Source organism: Musa acuminata, chromosome BXJ1-3 (assembly GCF_036884655.1).
Source record: "Musa acuminata AAA Group cultivar baxijiao chromosome BXJ1-3, Cavendish_Baxijiao_AAA, whole genome shotgun sequence".
Lineage (NCBI taxonomy): Eukaryota > Viridiplantae > Streptophyta > Magnoliopsida > Zingiberales > Musaceae > Musa > Musa acuminata.
The window spans coordinates 3,842,501-3,859,749 of record NC_088329.1 but is presented as its reverse complement, the minus strand read 5'-3'; the positions used below and the strand labels follow the sequence as shown (position 1 = coordinate 3,859,749).

Here is a 17,249-nt window from a genome sequence, read left to right as displayed (position 1 = left end):
ATCGTCTATATTTGAGCATTAGTATAAACTCGCACGTGCTCACTTCCTGCCCAATCACTTAGATAGAGTATTAGTATCCGTATCTATAAAATGATATCTATAATGAGTAATCACTCGATTGGTATAAACCTCTATGGTTTTATTTAGGTGAGTATATATTATATCATGTATATAATATTTCAAAACCATCGATATAAGACATTCCTATGACTTCTTTAACAAGCATAACCATACTATATAGTATAATAAATAAGTAAACTTTTATTTTAAAATAATTTAAAATATTTATACGCACATATAAGAAACATAATATATACTTGGCCTCCTATACTCCTCCATATCATAACATATATATATATATATATATATATATATATATATATATATATATATATATATATATATATATATATATATATATATATATATATATGCATTCTTACACTACACATTATCCTGACCTATACGTGCATCTCCATATTGCAAGTCATAATATATACATGCGGTTTTAAACTATACATCATAGTATATACAAGCACTCTTATATCACACATCATAATACATATATACATTTCTACACCATACGTTATAGTATATATGTGTATCGCACAGCGTAACAAATCCATGTACTCTCACACCACACTATAGCTTTCTAGTTTTATTGAAATTAAAGAACATTGTCTTGAATGATTGATATTTTGTATTTGGTGCTCAATTTAAAATATATAATTAATTAAAATAAATATTTTCCTCAAATCAACGCAAAGTTTATTTGGAATGTTTTGAGGTCCATGAGATTTGGTAAAATGGTTGAATTCTTTTATAGGACATGAGGTACCATAGTGGACCAAATGATTATAGTTTTTCATCATTTCTATGATAAGTGTATGTTTCATGCTGATTGGGTTAAAACTTTTTTTTTAACTTTCTTAGATCTAAGACTCCTAAACTCAATAAGTGGTTTTTAACCAATATTATTCTGCAATATAAACTATAAGATTCTTCCTAAGTTCTTAACCAATTGTATAAAAAAATTTCTTCCTCAAATTATCTCCAAAATATTATCTATAAATCCAAGGATAAAAGTGCTGTTGATTAAAATTGATATTGAAAAAAATTATGATAAATTATCTTAGAAAGCATTCAGCCATGTTTTAGAACTCTTTCCTCAATTTCCCCAACTTATTTATATCATGGCTTAATATGTTTGTATCATTAATGATTTTAGACATAACTAGCCAAAATATTATCTATAACTCTTTCCTCAATTTTCCCAACCTATTTATCTCTTAGATTCAAACTTGTATATCATGGCTTAATATGTTTGTATCATTAATGATTTTAGACATAAGAGAGGTATTAAACAAGGGGAACCTTTTTCCATTATATTTATATCGTTGTTGTCCGAGTCGTAACTTAAATGCTAAATCATGTTCGTATGATGATGGACAATTATCTCTCATCAATTTGAAGCATAAATTTAATATTTATCATCTTACTATTGCTAATGATATTCTTCTCTTTTAGACCTACCAAGAAATTTTTTGGAACCAAATTTGAGACATTCCAAAGGTATGAGAATCTAAAAATATTAAGATATAATGTTAATAAATCTAAATTTTTTTATAGATTTACTAGAAAAAATATAAGAGATGAAATGTAGAGACAATTAAATATTAAAGAAGGAAATTTTTCTCGTATATACAAGGAGGAGCATGATTGCTCCCCATAAAATGCCTAATGCTGATTTTGATTGCAAAATTTAATAAATTCAATAATAACTTATAATTGGAAGGATAATTGTCTATTCCAAGTTGGTAGGAACTCTCTAATAAATTATGTCTTTCTAGCTATTATTGTTTATTTTCGTCAATGACTTGGATGCCTAAAGTATTTTTTTAATCAGGTTGAGAGAAATGTAAGACAATTTTTACGTCTAAAAGGTTGTAACTCTATCGGGATGACTTCTATACAATAACTTTCGATTTCCTAAATAATGATAGAGAAAATATGCTAGACGTTCGTCGTAACCAAATGAAAATAGAATTATGTGGTCACCATTATTTAGCTTGTTCTTGCAAATGAGAAAAAGATATATGATAGTGAATCTATTATCGGCTAACATGTGATTACCACGTGAGATCCAAGTCATCATTATCTATGTGAGGAAGATTCAAAGCAAGAAAATAAAAATCTTCTTCTCATTTATCATGATAAGGAAGACAATCACAAGCTTCATTCTTATCTAAGGTATAAAAAAATACTTTAAACCAGGACCTCATATTACTAACTAAAGCATTAGAGTGATGAAACTCCTTTCGACCTTGATCTTTGTGTATGTGATACCTCGAGAGCATAGTATTTTCATCTCCAGATGATGATATTTTCATTACAGGAGCTCAGTATTTCCGTCTAAGAGAAATCTTGAATATTCCTACAAACATGAGTTGGGATCATATCACGTTAGTTAACTAAGACGTGAATGATATTTTACTCTAGTAGATAGTTTAGTTAATATTAAAATAAATAATGATATTAGAGGGATAGAAAGAGAATAAGAAATAGAGTAAAAGAATCTGAGTGATATATATTGGATAAAGCCTAAGCTTCTTAGTTGAGTTGGTATCCAGTCTAATGCATGTTAATCCTAATCAGTTTCACGTAAACTCATCATTATTATATAATTTAAAATTTTAAGACGGTGTGTGATTCTTTTGAACTGAGTGTATAAATCTTCATCTCTCTCATAAATCTCAGTAATTACATTCATATATCTTTGCACATTACTCAATAAAAGGTTGATCCGAGGATATGATACTATTATATAGCAGAAGCAGAAAAAGAGGGAAAAGGAAAAGTCTTCTTCAGATTGCTCACAACAGCTCCTCTTGCTGGCCGCATGGCCGAAGCGTATTAGAGTAAGGGATCAACCTGGGGTAACACAATCCCAGGTTTCTGAGTTCTCCATCCTTCAAATCGTAGCTGTATGCCTTGTTAGTGATGGTGAAAACAAGTAGCACCGTCTTTGCCACCTCACACAGCATAACGGAGCTTACGAAGCATCTATTCTTGAGCCCCATCTCGGCCAAGCTTATCTCATTTGCCTTCACCCATCCTGTCGCACCGTCTCTCGCCTTCCTCAGCAGCCACAGAGTGAACCCACAAGAAAGCATGCGGTAATGGATCAGGCACAACGAGTTCCCCTCCCACTTAGCTATCCCAATTGTGTCGTCGCAGCAGATGGCTGCTTCTTTCGGTAGATGGATGATTTGTGTGCACTCCTCTCTCACATCGAAGGCGACGACGTACGGGTCAACCTTCGTGCGCGAACGCCAGTCTGATGCCCAGAATACAACATCTCCGCAGACCACCGGATGCTTGTAGTTTAGTTCCCTCGCCCCCAAGTTGAGCTTCTTGTCCATCGTCCATGCCCTAGTCGCTGAGTCGTAGACCCGGCAGTGGTACAACAAGCTCCATTCCCAGGTCGGTGAGAGGTAGACCAGCTTGTAGTCTTCCGTCACCACGTCACTATCGTCCGTGAACTTCACCGCGATGCTACCCATCAAACGCACGCCCGATGGGGTGGGGAGACGACACCGAGTTCTACGAGCTGGGTTGTAGACAAATATGCTACTAGTAGTAGCATCGGACGATCCCTCGTTCCCATGCAAGACGAAGATGAGGCCACCGGCAGACCCGAGGATTGTGGCGTTGCTATTCCTAAGAAATTCGAGGCTGCTTTTGGGCACGCCGGTGCAGGGGTCAACTTTGAGGAGGGATAGGTTGGTGCCATGATACTCGACTAAGAAGCCGGAGATGGTCGTGTTGTGGTGTGACTGCAAAAGGTGGAAATGGTAGTCGAACGACAATTGGTGGAAGGTCTTGCAAACAGAGAGGAGCCTAACGAAGGTCTTCGCCGGGAGGTAGGAGAGGATCTCGGCAATCAAATCATCATGAAGGGGACATCTTTTCCGGAGCTTCTCCCGACCCACGAAGTCGATACTCCTGGTGTTCTTGAGCATATAAGCCATGGAAGGGAAGGTGGACTATGACTCTCCCTTTATGTAGAGTAAGAGGGAAGGATATTTGTAAAGCCAGAAAGATTTGGAATCTCATAGTACTAAGGTACCAAACTCCAACTATCCTTGTTTGAATGAGAGAAATGCTTTGAGGACCGAATGCCATGTTTAAGGAGGACACATTATATGGAAATGGGAGATTTTCCAGAAAAAAAAAAACTCTTTATTATTTTTTCATATTTTTCTAACAACACCCTTACTTACTCTAATTTCAAATTATATCTTCACCTACTTAATTTTTTTTTCTCCTTTTTCCTACCCCCAACAATAGTTTTTTTTTTTTACTATGTTACAGTGTTTTCTTAGTATTGCTGAAAACACAGTAACTTAGTATAAATTTATTTTATGAGGTTGATTCCTATACCTAGTAAAGGAATCATAAGTATTCATTCATATTTTTCAGTTTAGTTTTCCTATTTTTTTTATTTTGTAATAGAGTTATAATATTTTTGAAAGCATGTTTAAAGACTGTATCCATATTGGAAAAACACTATAACTCGTATAAAATTCAAACTATTTGAATGTTTATTTCTTAAATGGAGAACATTTAAGAAAATATATATTTTGAATATATATATATATATATATATATATTTGTGTATGTATATATATATACATATACATATATGTATGTATACATACATACATACATACATACATACATACATATATATATATGTATGTATATATATATATATGTATATGTATATATATATACATATATATATATATATACATATACATATATATATATATATATACATATACATATATATATATATATACATATACATATATATATACATATACATATATATATATATATGTATATATATGTATACTTATATATATAAGTACATACACACACATACATACATACATACATATATAGTCTTAGGCTTGTTTCACCGAAAGACCATATATTTTCGCTACAAAATATGTTTAAAGTAAACATTAATGCATATGCATACTTAACAAACATTTCGTAGAACACTAAAAATAATATTTTTAAAAAATATCTACTTTAATTTTAAATTTTAATAAATATATTATTTGTTATATTTATGAAGCATAGACATCATAAATCATATTACTAGGTAAAGACAATAAATATATTTTACGTGTTTTTATTGATATATTAGTTGTAATTTAATATAAGTAACTCTTGGACATACAGATTGGGTTCCAAAATTTTTCGTGGGTTATCCATCCACCAAAATATAAGTTTACTATGTCACCAAGAGATTTGGAAGTAGTAATTATCGTGACAAATGATTGATACCCAGGCCATTGCAAGTGTCATTCCTTTGAATTTGGTATCATAACCGTAACTGACCCAACCGGTTGAAGATGTTGTGGTGGCTACTCAAAGTAACTGACAGAAATCATAACCGTAAAGAAACTGACAAGAAATGTCAGTTAGTAACTGACCGAACCGTCCGAACTAATTCATAAGTAACTGACATTTCAGTTACTTAGTAGAAAATCTAATTCATAAGTAACTGACCGAAATCAAAACCGTAAAGTGTACCTATCGATCTCATAGGTACTGATTATGTTATATTTAATTCGCATGTAGCAAAAATATAGCTCCCAATCACATGAGAAAAGCCTTGTAGCTATGTAACTTTGTTAGCAGATTCGATGAAATTGTCAATTCATGGAACAATAAAACCAGATATGCTAATTCAGTAAGGCTTTTGACAACTGGACAAAGCTCTTTGGTTTGGTTATTATTTGGTACTTTTTTTTAACTATGAAAAAACAAATAAATGAAATATTAATTGAGTTGAGTGCAAATATTTATTAAGAGATGAAACCAAAAAGGTGACTAAATGCTTTTATACCTGTAAATATATAAATTGAATGCTTTTTTGGAAAAAATGTAATGGTCCCTCTAAGACGTATGAGAAATTGAAAGCCACAAGAGAACAATCTCTCAGAAGCCACGACAATCTTATTCGAGAGAAATCACTAAATAAAATAAAGTTTTATCCTTCACATTGCCTTTGACATCACAGGCTAAAATTGTGTTTTCCCAGTATAGTCGAACCTCTGACTGATCTACAAGATCAATTATAAATCAATCGAGACCGATGACATTAATTGGAACTTTTTAACAATTAAATGGGATCAACAAGATTGATTTTTGAATTAGGGTGTTTTTGAATTAGAATCCAGAATGGAATTAATCTATTGTACTTAAACACACACACAAAGCCCTAAAATCCAATACTCTTCTATTCGAATTATGTTGCGGAATTTAATATCAAATATCATCAAAGAAAAACCATGCATCTTTATGTCATAGTTGCTAGAAAATCTAAGTTCAATTTGGATGAAGAATGTTTCCATCGGTGATCATTCTTAAGCCGATCTAAACAAGTGGAGTGCAAGAATCCCCGACCCGATCACAAGCACGAGTCTTGTTCTTATCAAGCATGAACAAGACGAACCGATCCGGACGGCGATGGGGCGCGGAAGAGGCGTACCTTGTGGGGCTCCGCTCCGCTCTCCGTCCAATGCTGTGCTCCAAGGATCCTTTCACATCCCTCATCACGAGGAACCCTTCAGCTACTAATCGCCGACAAGATCGCACGAGAAGGCGGATTGGATGGCGAGAGGGAAGGAATGGAGAGGCGGCGACGGTGGGGGAGGATTAAGCTGCCGACGAGGGGGAGAATCACTGTTGAGATTGGACGCCGTTGGTTGCCGATAATTGGGACTTCCGGTCTGCTAAACCCAGTAAATGCTTACTCGGCTATCTTCTTCGACGTCCGTTAAAGCGACAACGGATGGCTCCGTGGCGGCCACGCTTCACTGCTCGTTAGCCACTCGTCGCTTCGAGCTGGCGGTCTCTGAGCCGTTGGTTTTCCAGCGGGCGATCTCAGCCGTCGGATGGAGAGCTCACGTTTCGCGTCCGAGATCGCGACTCTGGGTAGTGCCCCGTCATGCCATGTGGCCCAGCGCCGCATTCCGCAACAACTTTCGCCATCACGCTGCGTGAGGCAGTGAGCGACCGGGTTCTTGTCACCGTCCGTGGAGAAACATCCCCACCGCGGGGTTTCGCCATCAGGGGCCGTGAACGCACCGCGAGTGATTGCAACGCCAACTTGTCGAGCTATAAATGAAGCCCCCAGCCCTCACTTCTTGCTTCCCTCCCCCCTTCCGTTTCTCTCGCTAACTGCCTTCTCTCTTCTGTTATCTTCGCGGTGTTGGGAGCGCGAGAACCGGGTAATAACCCCTAATTCTTGGTCGCTTCACTTCATGTTCTGCTCTTGGTAATCGATGATTTCGGTTCAAGAAGCGTAGATTCCAATCGATGTGTTCTAAAATGCGGTTTGTTTGGCAGGCAATCGGAGACTGAGGAGGAATTCGACGAGTTTCCAGGGATTCCGAGGTCGGCATGGCGGAAAACACTCGGAGATTCACAGTAGGTTACGCACTCGCTCCCAAGAAGCAGAAGAGCTTCATCCAGCCCTCGCTCGTCGACCTCTCACGCAAGCGGGGCGTCGATCTCGTTCCCATCGACACCACTCGGCCGCTCGCCGAACAGGGACCCTTTGATTGCCTGCTCCACAAGCTCCACGGCGAGGACTGGAAGGCCCAGCTTGACGGTTTCGCCACCAAGAACCCTGGCGTCCCCATCGTCGACCCTCCCCTCGCCATCACGCGCCTCCACACCCATTACCTTGTGATCGACATTAACTACTTCCATGGGTTTGCGAAAATGCCATCGTATGAGGGAGTTCTAACGGATTTCTTCTGGAACATCGTTCACGAGAAGGAAGGAAAAGAGGCCGGAGGCTCCGCCACCGGCAACGACGACAAAGAAGCGTAAGCGTTCGGTTGGCAGTCACCGCAAGGTGACAGAAGATACGGAGACAGTTGAATGATGCCTTGACGATGATCCGACCATTGGCTGCAATAAGTAGGTTGAGCAAGAATTAGTTCATTTTGGTTCTTACATTGACGATGTACATCCTTCATTCTGTGGCAAGAATTAGTCACATCTGCTGCTAACATGCGTCTTCTGGACAATTACAAGTGTATACTCTGAGGTTACATTGACGATGTCCAGCTCGGAGACGACCTGGAGCATCGAGATGCGGTTGTGGAGGCGCGTGATGGCGAGGGGAGGGTCGACGATGGGGACGCCAGGGTTCTTGGTGGCGAAACCGTCAAGCTGGGCCTTCCAGTCCTCGCCGTGGAGCTTGTGGAGCACGCAATCAAAGGGTCCCTGTTCGGCGAGCGGCCGAGTGGTGTCGATGGGAACGAGATCTACGCCCCGCTTGCGTGAGAGGTCGACGAGCGAGGGCTGGATGAAGCTCTTCTGCTTCTTGGGAGCGAGTGCGTAACCTACTGTGAGTCTCCGAGTGTTTTCCGCCATGCCGACCTCGGAATCCCTGGAAACTCGTCGAATTCCTCCTCATTCTCCGATTGCCTGCCAAACAAACCGCATTTTAGAACACATCGATTGGAATCTACGCTTCTTGAACCGAAATCATCTAAGATCTTGACTTGTCATTACCTTAGGGATCCAATTATAAGTCTAGCATCTAAGACGCATAACAGAACAGAGGTTAAAACAAATCCATGCATCTTCACTTAAGTTCCAGGTTAATTTACCTCTAACTATGTATATGCATTGGTAGCCAGTTGTCTCTTCATGGATTATTTGCTTGCGCTATGCGGGTTGAACTATTTTTTAGGAATTTATTGATGATGGTTACTTCTACTATTTTATTGTGTCTTTTAAGGAATTGGAATTTTATTCTTACTATATTTTTTGTAATGTATTTGCAGCTATTGTACTTCGAGCAGGAAGAAAATGGTGGACTCAGTCTTGCATTACAAGTAAGCATATCATGTTGGTGAATTTATTAACAATAGTATATTGCCTCTTGTTAATTTTCTTTTGTTGTATCGACTGTTTGATTAGTTCTAAAAGAGATCATATGCAACCATGTGGAGAGTTCAACATAGCATTCTTTTTCTTTTACTTTATCATCTCTGTTATTTGTGTCCTTTATCTTTGTCTGGCATCCAATATGTTTCAGTTGTGTCTCCTCCAATCACCGGTACATATTTTTTAGCTCAAACTTTTGTTGTTTATGCTTTTTATTATCAAAATCTGTTGCTTTAACAGAGAAAGCAGATGCCCTTGTGTGATATCTGGTGTACGAAAGAACAATATCTTACTTCCTACTTGTTTATGTGTAGCTCCATGATTTACAAAGGACAGCATGTTGCATGAGGTTCCTACCTATGCGGGCTTGGGGAGAGTCATGTATTTAACTTGACCTTAGCAAGTGATAGTTACCAATTATTATGTTGGATGCAGCCAGGATGAGAGAAATAAATCCTAATATGGATCAGTGTCCATCAGCTTAAATTAACAATATTTGCTTGTACTGAAATCAACTGCTGCATTATCTCTAATATGGCGTTTCAGAGTTTTGATTAATGTAACTGATATGAAAACTATATTAATCTTTTGACTATTGGTTTGATTTTAAACCAATCCCAAATACCTAATCTCTATTGGTTGATCCTGATCTCAATATTTTAGAGCTTGAGGTATGCAAATTGTGAGGTTCTCAGAAGTTCCAACATTTCCTCTTGCAGATAGTATATATTGTGGATCAGCTAATAATTGTTTAAAATTGAAAAAACTGTGTTGCAACTATTTCCTCCCTCTGTAATTCTCCTCGTATTCTTGCCATCTTGTTATCGTTTCCTTAATTGTGTGGTTTATATTTTAGGTGATCACATTTAGCTTGTGATATATTCATCTGACAACCAGACTGGTGCAGGAAGACAGCACTAAAACCGGAAGGGTTACTTCTGCTGGAATGTTCTTTCTTTGCTTTCCTGTGTATCGGTTTGATCAAAGCCATTCGGTGAGGTTAACTGGTTTAAATTCTGTGCAAGTGACTCTGTAACCAAACAAGGTGATTGTTACTGAATGATGCACTTTTATTTGGTTACCTATGTTTCTTACCTCCAGATAGCGATTGCTAAAGATCCTGATGCTAAATTCTTCAAGAAATTGGATGGGTTTCAAGCATGTGAAGTAAATGAACTGAAAGCAGGCACCCATGTATTTGCTGTCTACGGTAAGTTGTATATTTACACAATATATTTGACTGACTTCTTAACATAGAGCTTTGCAGCTAATATCTTACATATTCTTGTTGAATAAAATTTTGAAGGTGACAACTTCTTCAAAAGTGTCAACTACACAATAGAAGTTATGTGTGCCGAACAGTTTTCAGCGGAAAAGGAGAAACTGCGGGATGTGGAGGCAAAGATATTAACCAAAAGGGCTGAGTTGTCTAAGTTTGAGACAGAATATAGAGAGGTTTGTATGCATATCCTGGATGGTGCTACTACAGTGACTTACTTTTGGTGACATTTGCTCATCCGAGTCTGCTTCTCTATGCTGAGATTGACAGGTGTTGGCCCGATTCACAGAGATGACCAACAAGTATGCACAGGAAATGCAAGCAGTGAGTTCACCATTTGACACTGCTGAGCAAAGCCCCATTTCTTAACTGCTTATATTGTGATCTAAATATGTTATTATTTTCTGCTACAGATCGATGAGCTGCTCAAGGAAAGGAACACTATTCATGCCTCCTACACCACCATTTCACCTTTAAAAAGAAACTCAAGTAGCAGCAAGATCAGCAGTCCCTTCAATGGGTCCAAAAGTGACGAAGAGTGCCCAACGACAGAAAAGAAGCCAAAGGATGAAAAGAAGTCTAGGGACCGGACAAGGCGGAAGAAATGGTTTAAGATTCACTTGAAGGTGGACAAAAGGAAGGCGTGTTGATTACATGGTGAGCAACTGTTTTAAGTTATGTCAATGTACATTGTCTCACTTCGATTCCATGCCTTTGTGCTTAGTTTTCCTTATCCTTTTCTCGGTGTTGCGTAGGTTTTATCCTTCGAGTATCCCAAACATTCTCGAGGATCCGTACCAGAAGCCTCCCAAAAACATATTTTGTTCTAATCTTATTTCTCTTTTGCTCTCTCATCATTTGTTTGCCCACAGATTATCAATGTTCAAACAGCCAAGTATCCAAGCAATCTAGATTAATGTTCATGATTAGTCTTCTGGGCTCTCTTGCAGCTTTAGAATGGAGCAGTAGTGCCTTTATGTACATAAGGGACTTCGTTTATTTTGTAGCCCACGTCAAATCAAATTCTTTTACTTTTTTAAGAGTATTGTGGTAAGATGACACATCATTTATGATTATTTCCCGTTTCATGATCCGCGATGGTAATGCAATAAGTCATGTTGAAATTTGACGATACAATTGACACGACCTTTGCTCGGCCAACATTACAGAGTGATTGATTCGAATCAATACATTGAAGCAAAAAGGATCACTCGGCTCTCACGTGCAGCACTGCCGGTCTTAATCCAACGGCCAGCGTTGCTACGTGAGATAATTCGGGAGGTCAACTAGCATCTCCACCCGGGCCACAGCATCGGGCCCACGATGTACTCCAATCCCATCTCTTCCCGTTTAGGCGGGGAAGCGACGGCGGGTGGGAAATACCAAAATTGCTCGTTCGTTCCACGACAGCAGACTCCCCCGTAACCGCACACGTGGGGCCCTTTTACTTATTATAGTGTCATACCGTTGGTGATCGAGGTAATTTTTACAATGTGTGGGGACATAATAGTATTTTGATTCATTGCGAAGGAAAGACGTCGGTGTCGTCGCGGGCTAATTAAGGAATCATCTTTTACGATGACGTACGCGGAACCTCTCCAATTAAACTTTCGATTGGTGTCATCCAATTCGTGCACCGGAACCGTCCGGTGACATGGACCGCGCCTTTAAGCATGTGGGTCCATCCGTCATTTTGAATGTGAGCGGTACGATCACCATCCGATGCTATCTCACCATTCATTGAGATATCTTTGTTGCTCAAAGACAGCGCCGGGGCAGTTCGACAAGGAACGAGAGAGGAGGACGGAGCCCTACGATGGCTTTACCTTCTCGTGCGATCGGATGATGAGCCCTGAACTCCGATCTCATCTCCGACATCTGTTTCCGCCCGCTAGATCGCATCGAGGAGGGCGGAGGAGCGATGGAGAAATGCGGGGGAGATGGAGAAGCGGTGGCGGCGACGGCGGGTGCGATCCCCGGGATGAACGGGAGTGCGCCGCCGCCGTTCCTCAGCAAGACGTACGACGTGGTGGATGATCTGGCGACCGACGCGATCGTTTCGTGGGGAGCCGGGAATAACAGCTTCGTGGTGTGGAACACGGCGGACTTCGCTCGGCATCTCCTGCCCAAGTACTTCAAGCACAGCAATTTCTCTAGCTTCGTGCGGCAGCTTAATACCTACGTAACGCCCTTCCGTCCTCTGTTTACTTTGATTAATTTATGTTTGATTCACGTTATTCTGTCATTTCCAATCCAATTTTTCGGTAGTTGCAGTTCCTCGTTTCAATCGGTGAGGGTCGATGGATAATACCTAGGGACATGGTAGGACAAAAGAATCCCAAACATTGGTGCCATTAGAGGTTGATCGCAAGACATTGTCCTCTAAATTAGGAAAAGCATAGTAGATTAATCTTCAAACCCGTCCGGCATCGACGATATCCTGTGACCTCTGTCACTTTGAAGTCATGAAAATGATCGAGAGTGTCGATGATGAGCTAGGTAATGGTTCTAGTTCTATACAGAGTTTGAACTTTTGATGCATAGGAATTGTTACGGAGTTTTCTCACTAAAATTCTACTACATTTTGTTTGATTAAGTGATTGTTTCATGAAAGTCAAAATTGGTCCAAATCAACAGTTCTAAATTTAGAACTACAACCTACAAGAGTTGTAGAACTCAGAATGAAAACTAGAAGAAAGAAACAAAGAAGAGGATTTAGCAGAAATTGATGTGAGAGATGGATAATTGCTTTGTCCTTTATGCAATAAGGCTACAAATAGTTTGATGAACTAATCTGTGATGTTAACTCTTGGAAGGCCAATTCTCTTGGAGAATTCCATGATAGGAGGGTCATTTCCTTTTACTTCTTTTCTTCTAAATAAACAATTAAGTCAAGTCCCATGATTGGTATCAAGAGACAGTTTTCAGAATAGCTTTAGCTTTAGCCATGAATTGACTCTGTTTGAAGTATTAAACCGGAGCTTCTTTGTATGGAATCTTTACCTTCAAGATTGAGATTCTTCCACTCGTATATGACTTTATTAAGCCTAACTTGGTCGAAGAACATGTGTGCTTTGTTGAGGTGAAAGATGTCAAACAAGTGCTTGGCTGAAGAGGGATTTATGTGCAGGGTTTCAAGAAAGTTGATCCTGATCGCTGGGAGTTCGCAAATGAGGGATTTCTAAGAGGTCAAAAGCAACTCTTGAAGGCTATAAACAGGCGGAAACCGTGTCAGTCACATGCCCGTAGCCAACCAGAGCAGACTCCACCACAGAATTCTTCTGTTGCGGCATGTGTCGAGGTAGGCAAGTTTGGGTTGGAGGAAGACATCGAGGGGCTAAAAAGAGACAAGAATGTACTCAAACAGGAGCTCGTCAGGCTGCGGCAACAGCAGCTAGCCGCGGATGATCAGTTAGAGACATTTGTCAAACGCCTTCAGGGCATGGAACAACGGCAACAGCAAATGACGTCGTTCCTGGCGAAGGCCATGCGGAACCCTGCCTTCTTTACACAGTTTTTGCAGCAGAGTGATCGCAACTTACGCATACATGGAGTTAACAAAAAGCGAAGGCTGCCGAACCAAGGAGGTACCTCCGATGGTCGGAAAGTGAAGTATCAGTCACTGATCAACGAAGCAGCCAGAGCAATGCTGAGGCAGATACTCAAGATGAACACATCTCCTAGGATAGAATCTTCGGCCAATTCCGATGATCTTTCGAGACAGAACATCCAGTCTTTGTATGAAGCATTTGAAAGTACTTCTCGTGTTACACTGTCGGAGGTCCCTTCAGATTCTAGAGTTTCATACGTGCCTGCCAGCTCTGGTTTTGATCAGTCTTCTGCAGCAGTAGCAAAAACGATGGAAACAGGTGAACTGACCGGCATAGGAGTGTTATCGGACATTGCTCCTTCTCCTACTGATTTAAGCATTTCCGATTTGTCCGAGCTACTTGGAGTTGAGAATCCGGCAGTGCCTGTGCCTATCGAGATAGATGACTTTTCGGCACATACTGATATTAACTTTCCTGATGATGAAGAGAAACTCCCCGGCATAGTTGATGCATTTTGGGAGCAGTTCTTCACGCCTAGCTCTCTGTCAGGTGACACAGACGATGTCCAGTCCAGCATACAGGAGATTGAGAAAAGCACAGAGGGGGGATTACTGAACAACTCCCAACACATGGATCATCTTACAGAACAGATGGAGCTTCTTTCATCAAACATCATGATTTAGTATAGTATTTACGTATCTCAGGGCTACTGCAACCTTGGATAGGATAGATACCACATACGATTCGTCATCATACGACATCTGTTCTACCTGTTGTCAAGTAATTCTTTGAGATGCTACCATCTTCCATTAAAACCTAAAAGCAGTTGTGACCCTAATATCCTGCAGTTGCTTGCTGATTGAGAATCTCCAAAAGGAAGTTACATGATTGGAAGTCCGAAGCAGAGCACAACAAATATCAACCAAGAGAAAACGAAGGAAAGATAGTAAGAAGCTCGGGAAATTGCAAATTTCATGTGCTATTCTTTTGAATGGAACCTCAGAGTATACACTTGTAATTGTCGAGAAGACGCATGTTAGCAGCAGATGTGACTAATTCTTGCCACAGAATGAAGGATGTACATCGTCAATGTAAGAACCAAAATGAACTAATTCTTGCTCAACCTACTTATTGCAGCCAATGGTCGGATCATCGTCAAGGCATCATTCAACAGTCTCCGTATCTACTGTGACCTTGCGGTGACTGCCAACCGAACGCTTACGCTTCTTTGTCGTCGTTGCCGGTGGCGGAGCCTCCGGCCTCTTTTACTTCCTTCTCATGAACGATGTTCCAGAAGAAATCCGTTAGAACTCCCTCATACGATGGCATTTTCGCAAACCCAGGGAAGTAGTTAATGTCGATCACAAGGTAATGGGTGCCGACCTTAACATCCCTGAGGACGTCAAAATTGAAGAGGCGGAGTCCCAACGCCCGCCTCAAACCCCTCGCTATCTCCGTGACAAAGCTCAATGGCGGCAACTCCGCCTCATCCAGTTGCATGTAATACTCTGCCTTCGACGAGACCTGTGTCGTCATGTTTGACACCTGAGAGAAGGTCACCGATCCCTCGGAACTCTCCAACTCCTCTTCGGTGACATCCGGGAGGGACTTCCTCTTCACGCACTGCACGTAATCCCCCACCACATACACCTTGAATATGACCCCGCCATGGTTCACAAACTCCTGCAGCACCAGCGGCGGTTTGAGCTTTAGGAGGTCTTCCCGGTGGAAGACCAGGGACATCTTATGAGACTTGGCGCTGCCATCGGCTACCAGGGGCTTCGCAATGATGGGTAAGCGGAGGGCCTCGACGACGTTGGAGTTGAGCGTACCGGAATCATAGACCACGAGCTGGCTTGGGATCCCAAAGGTCTCCCTCTGCTGGGGAATCTTGAGCTCGGAGACGACCTGGAGCATCGAGATGCGGTTGTGGAGGCGCGTGATGGCGAGGGGAGGGTCGACGATGGGGACGCCAGGGTTCTTGGTGGCGAAACCGTCAAGCTGGGCCTTCCAGTCCTCGCCGTGGAGCTTGTGGAGCACGCAATCAAAGGGTCCCTGTTCGGCGAGCGGCCGAGTGGTGTCGATGGGAACGAGATCGACGCCCCGCTTGCGTGAGAGGTCGACGAGCGAGGGCTGGATGAAGCTCTTCTGCTTCTTGGGAGCGAGTGCGTAACCTACTGTGAATCTCCGAGGGTTTTCCGCCATGCCGACCTCTTAATCCCTGGAAACTCGTCGAATTCCTCCTCAGTCTCCGATTGCCTGCCAAACAAACCGCATTTTAGAAGAACACATCGATTGGAATCTACGCTTCTTGAACCGAAATCATCGATTACCAAGAGCAGAACATGAAGTGAAGCGACCAAGAATTGCCTGACAAATTTATGACATCTGAGAATGTTTGCTGTACTAAGTGATCCAAATAAGCAAGCGAATTAAATATAACATAACCAGTAGCTACGAGATCGATTGGTACACTTTACGGTTATGATTGCGGTCCGTTACTTATGAATTAGATTTTCTACTAAGTAACTGAGTTAGTTATGAATTAGTTCGGACGGTTCGGTCAGTTACTAACTGACATTTCTTGTCAATTACTTTACGGTTATGATTTCGGTCAGTTATTTTGAGTAGCCACCACAACATCTTCAACCGGTTGGGTCAGTTACTTTGTGTCAGTTACGGTTATGATACCAAATTCAAAGGAATGACACTTGCAATGGCCTGGGTATCAATCATTTGTCACGATAATTACTAATTCCAAATCTCTTGGTGACATAGTAGACTTATATTTTGGTGGATGGATAACCCACGAAAAATTTTGGAACCCAATCTATATGTTCAAGAGTTACTCATCATTATATAATAATGATGAGTTTACGTGAAACTGATTAGGATTAACATGCATTAGACTGGATACCAACTCAACTAAGAAGCTTAGGCTTTATCCAATATATATCACTAAGATTCTTTTACTCTATTTCTTATTTCTCTTTCTATCCCTCTAATATCATTATTTATTTTAATATTAACTAAACTATCTGCTAGAGTAAAATATAATTGACGTCTTAGTTAACTAACGTGATATGATCCCAACTCATGTTTGTAGGAATATTCAAGATTTCTCTTAGATAGAAATACTACTCATGTTTGTAGGAATATTCAAGATTTCTCTTAGATAGAAATACTGAGCTCCTGTAATAAAAATATCATCATCTGGAGATGAAAATACTATGCTCTCGAGATATCACCTACACAAAGATCAAGGTCGAAAGGAGTTTCATCACTCTAATGTTTTAGTTAGTAAAATGAGGTCCTCAAACGTGGGTTCAAGTAGTTTAAAAGAAATTCCTTGTGTTGGGTTTAAAGTATTTTTTTATACCTTAGATAAGAATGAAGCTTGTGATTGTCTTCCTTATCATGATAAACGAGAA

General features: G+C 40.3%; 5 protein-coding genes across 5 annotated transcripts; 2 read left to right on the top strand and 3 right to left on the bottom strand.

Moving 5' to 3' along the window:
• Positions 1–2,873: 2,873 nt before the first annotated feature.
• LOC135635968 (uncharacterized) lies at positions 2,874–4,031 on the bottom strand. Its single transcript, XM_065147456.1, has one exon. The coding sequence runs from the start codon at positions 4,029–4,031 to the stop codon at positions 2,874–2,876; it is 1,158 nt and encodes a 385-aa protein (XP_065003528.1).
• Positions 4,032–7,935: 3,904 nt separating this feature from the next.
• LOC135635965 (inositol-tetrakisphosphate 1-kinase 5-like) lies at positions 7,936–8,469 on the bottom strand. Its single transcript, XM_065147450.1, has 2 exons — positions 8,104–8,469; positions 7,936–8,001 (listed from the first exon to the last, which is right to left on the bottom strand). Exons 1-2 carry the CDS (start codon positions 8,467–8,469, stop codon positions 7,936–7,938), a joined length of 432 nt encoding a protein of 143 aa, XP_065003522.1.
• A 389-nt stretch (positions 8,470–8,858) lies between these two features.
• Positions 8,859–11,360, top strand: LOC135617472 (chaperone protein dnaJ 16-like). The gene is made up of 7 exons (XM_065117697.1): positions 8,859–8,936; positions 9,896–9,982; positions 10,090–10,198; positions 10,295–10,443; positions 10,538–10,591; positions 10,681–10,924; positions 11,023–11,360. The coding sequence occupies exons 1-6, from the start codon at positions 8,874–8,876 to the stop codon at positions 10,915–10,917; spliced, it is 699 nt and encodes a 232-aa protein (XP_064973769.1). The 5' UTR covers positions 8,859–8,873; the 3' UTR covers positions 10,918–10,924; positions 11,023–11,360.
• A 453-nt stretch (positions 11,361–11,813) lies between these two features.
• LOC135617463 (heat stress transcription factor A-1-like) lies at positions 11,814–14,733 on the top strand. Its single transcript, XM_065117683.1, has 2 exons — positions 11,814–12,449; positions 13,398–14,733. Exons 1-2 carry the CDS (start codon positions 12,189–12,191, stop codon positions 14,499–14,501), a joined length of 1,365 nt encoding a protein of 454 aa, XP_064973755.1. The 5' UTR covers positions 11,814–12,188; the 3' UTR covers positions 14,502–14,733.
• A 303-nt stretch (positions 14,734–15,036) lies between these two features.
• LOC135617469 (inositol-tetrakisphosphate 1-kinase 1-like) lies at positions 15,037–16,277 on the bottom strand. Its single transcript, XM_065117691.1, has 2 exons — positions 16,152–16,277; positions 15,037–16,077 (listed from the first exon to the last, which is right to left on the bottom strand). The coding sequence occupies exon 2, from the start codon at positions 16,021–16,023 to the stop codon at positions 15,037–15,039; it is 987 nt and encodes a 328-aa protein (XP_064973763.1). The 5' UTR covers positions 16,024–16,077; positions 16,152–16,277.
• Positions 16,278–17,249: the final 972 nt, after the last annotated feature.

Coding starts and splice junctions, on each gene's coding strand:
- LOC135635968 (XM_065147456.1), bottom strand. CDS start 4,031: ATGGCTTATATGCTCAAGAACACCAGGAGTATCGACTTCGTGGGTCGG.
- LOC135635965 (XM_065147450.1), bottom strand. CDS start 8,469: ATGGCGGAAAACACTCGGAGACTCACAGTAGGTTACGCACTCGCTCCC. Junction 8,002..8,103: donor TAATTGTCCAGAAGACGCAT/GTTAGCAGCAGA, acceptor TACTTATTGCAG/CCAATGGTCGGATCATCGTC.
- LOC135617472 (XM_065117697.1), top strand. CDS start 8,874: ATGTATTTGCAGCTATTGTACTTCGAGCAGGAAGAAAATGGTGGACTC. Junction 9,983..10,089: donor GGTTTGATCAAAGCCATTCG/GTGAGGTTAACT, acceptor TCTTACCTCCAG/ATAGCGATTGCTAAAGATCC. Junction 10,444..10,537: donor TTGAGACAGAATATAGAGAG/GTTTGTATGCAT, acceptor TGAGATTGACAG/GTGTTGGCCCGATTCACAGA.
- LOC135617463 (XM_065117683.1), top strand. CDS start 12,189: ATGGAGAAATGCGGGGGAGATGGAGAAGCGGTGGCGGCGACGGCGGGT. Junction 12,450..13,397: donor TGCGGCAGCTTAATACCTAC/GTAACGCCCTTC, acceptor ATTTATGTGCAG/GGTTTCAAGAAAGTTGATCC.
- LOC135617469 (XM_065117691.1), bottom strand. CDS start 16,023: ATGGCGGAAAACCCTCGGAGATTCACAGTAGGTTACGCACTCGCTCCC.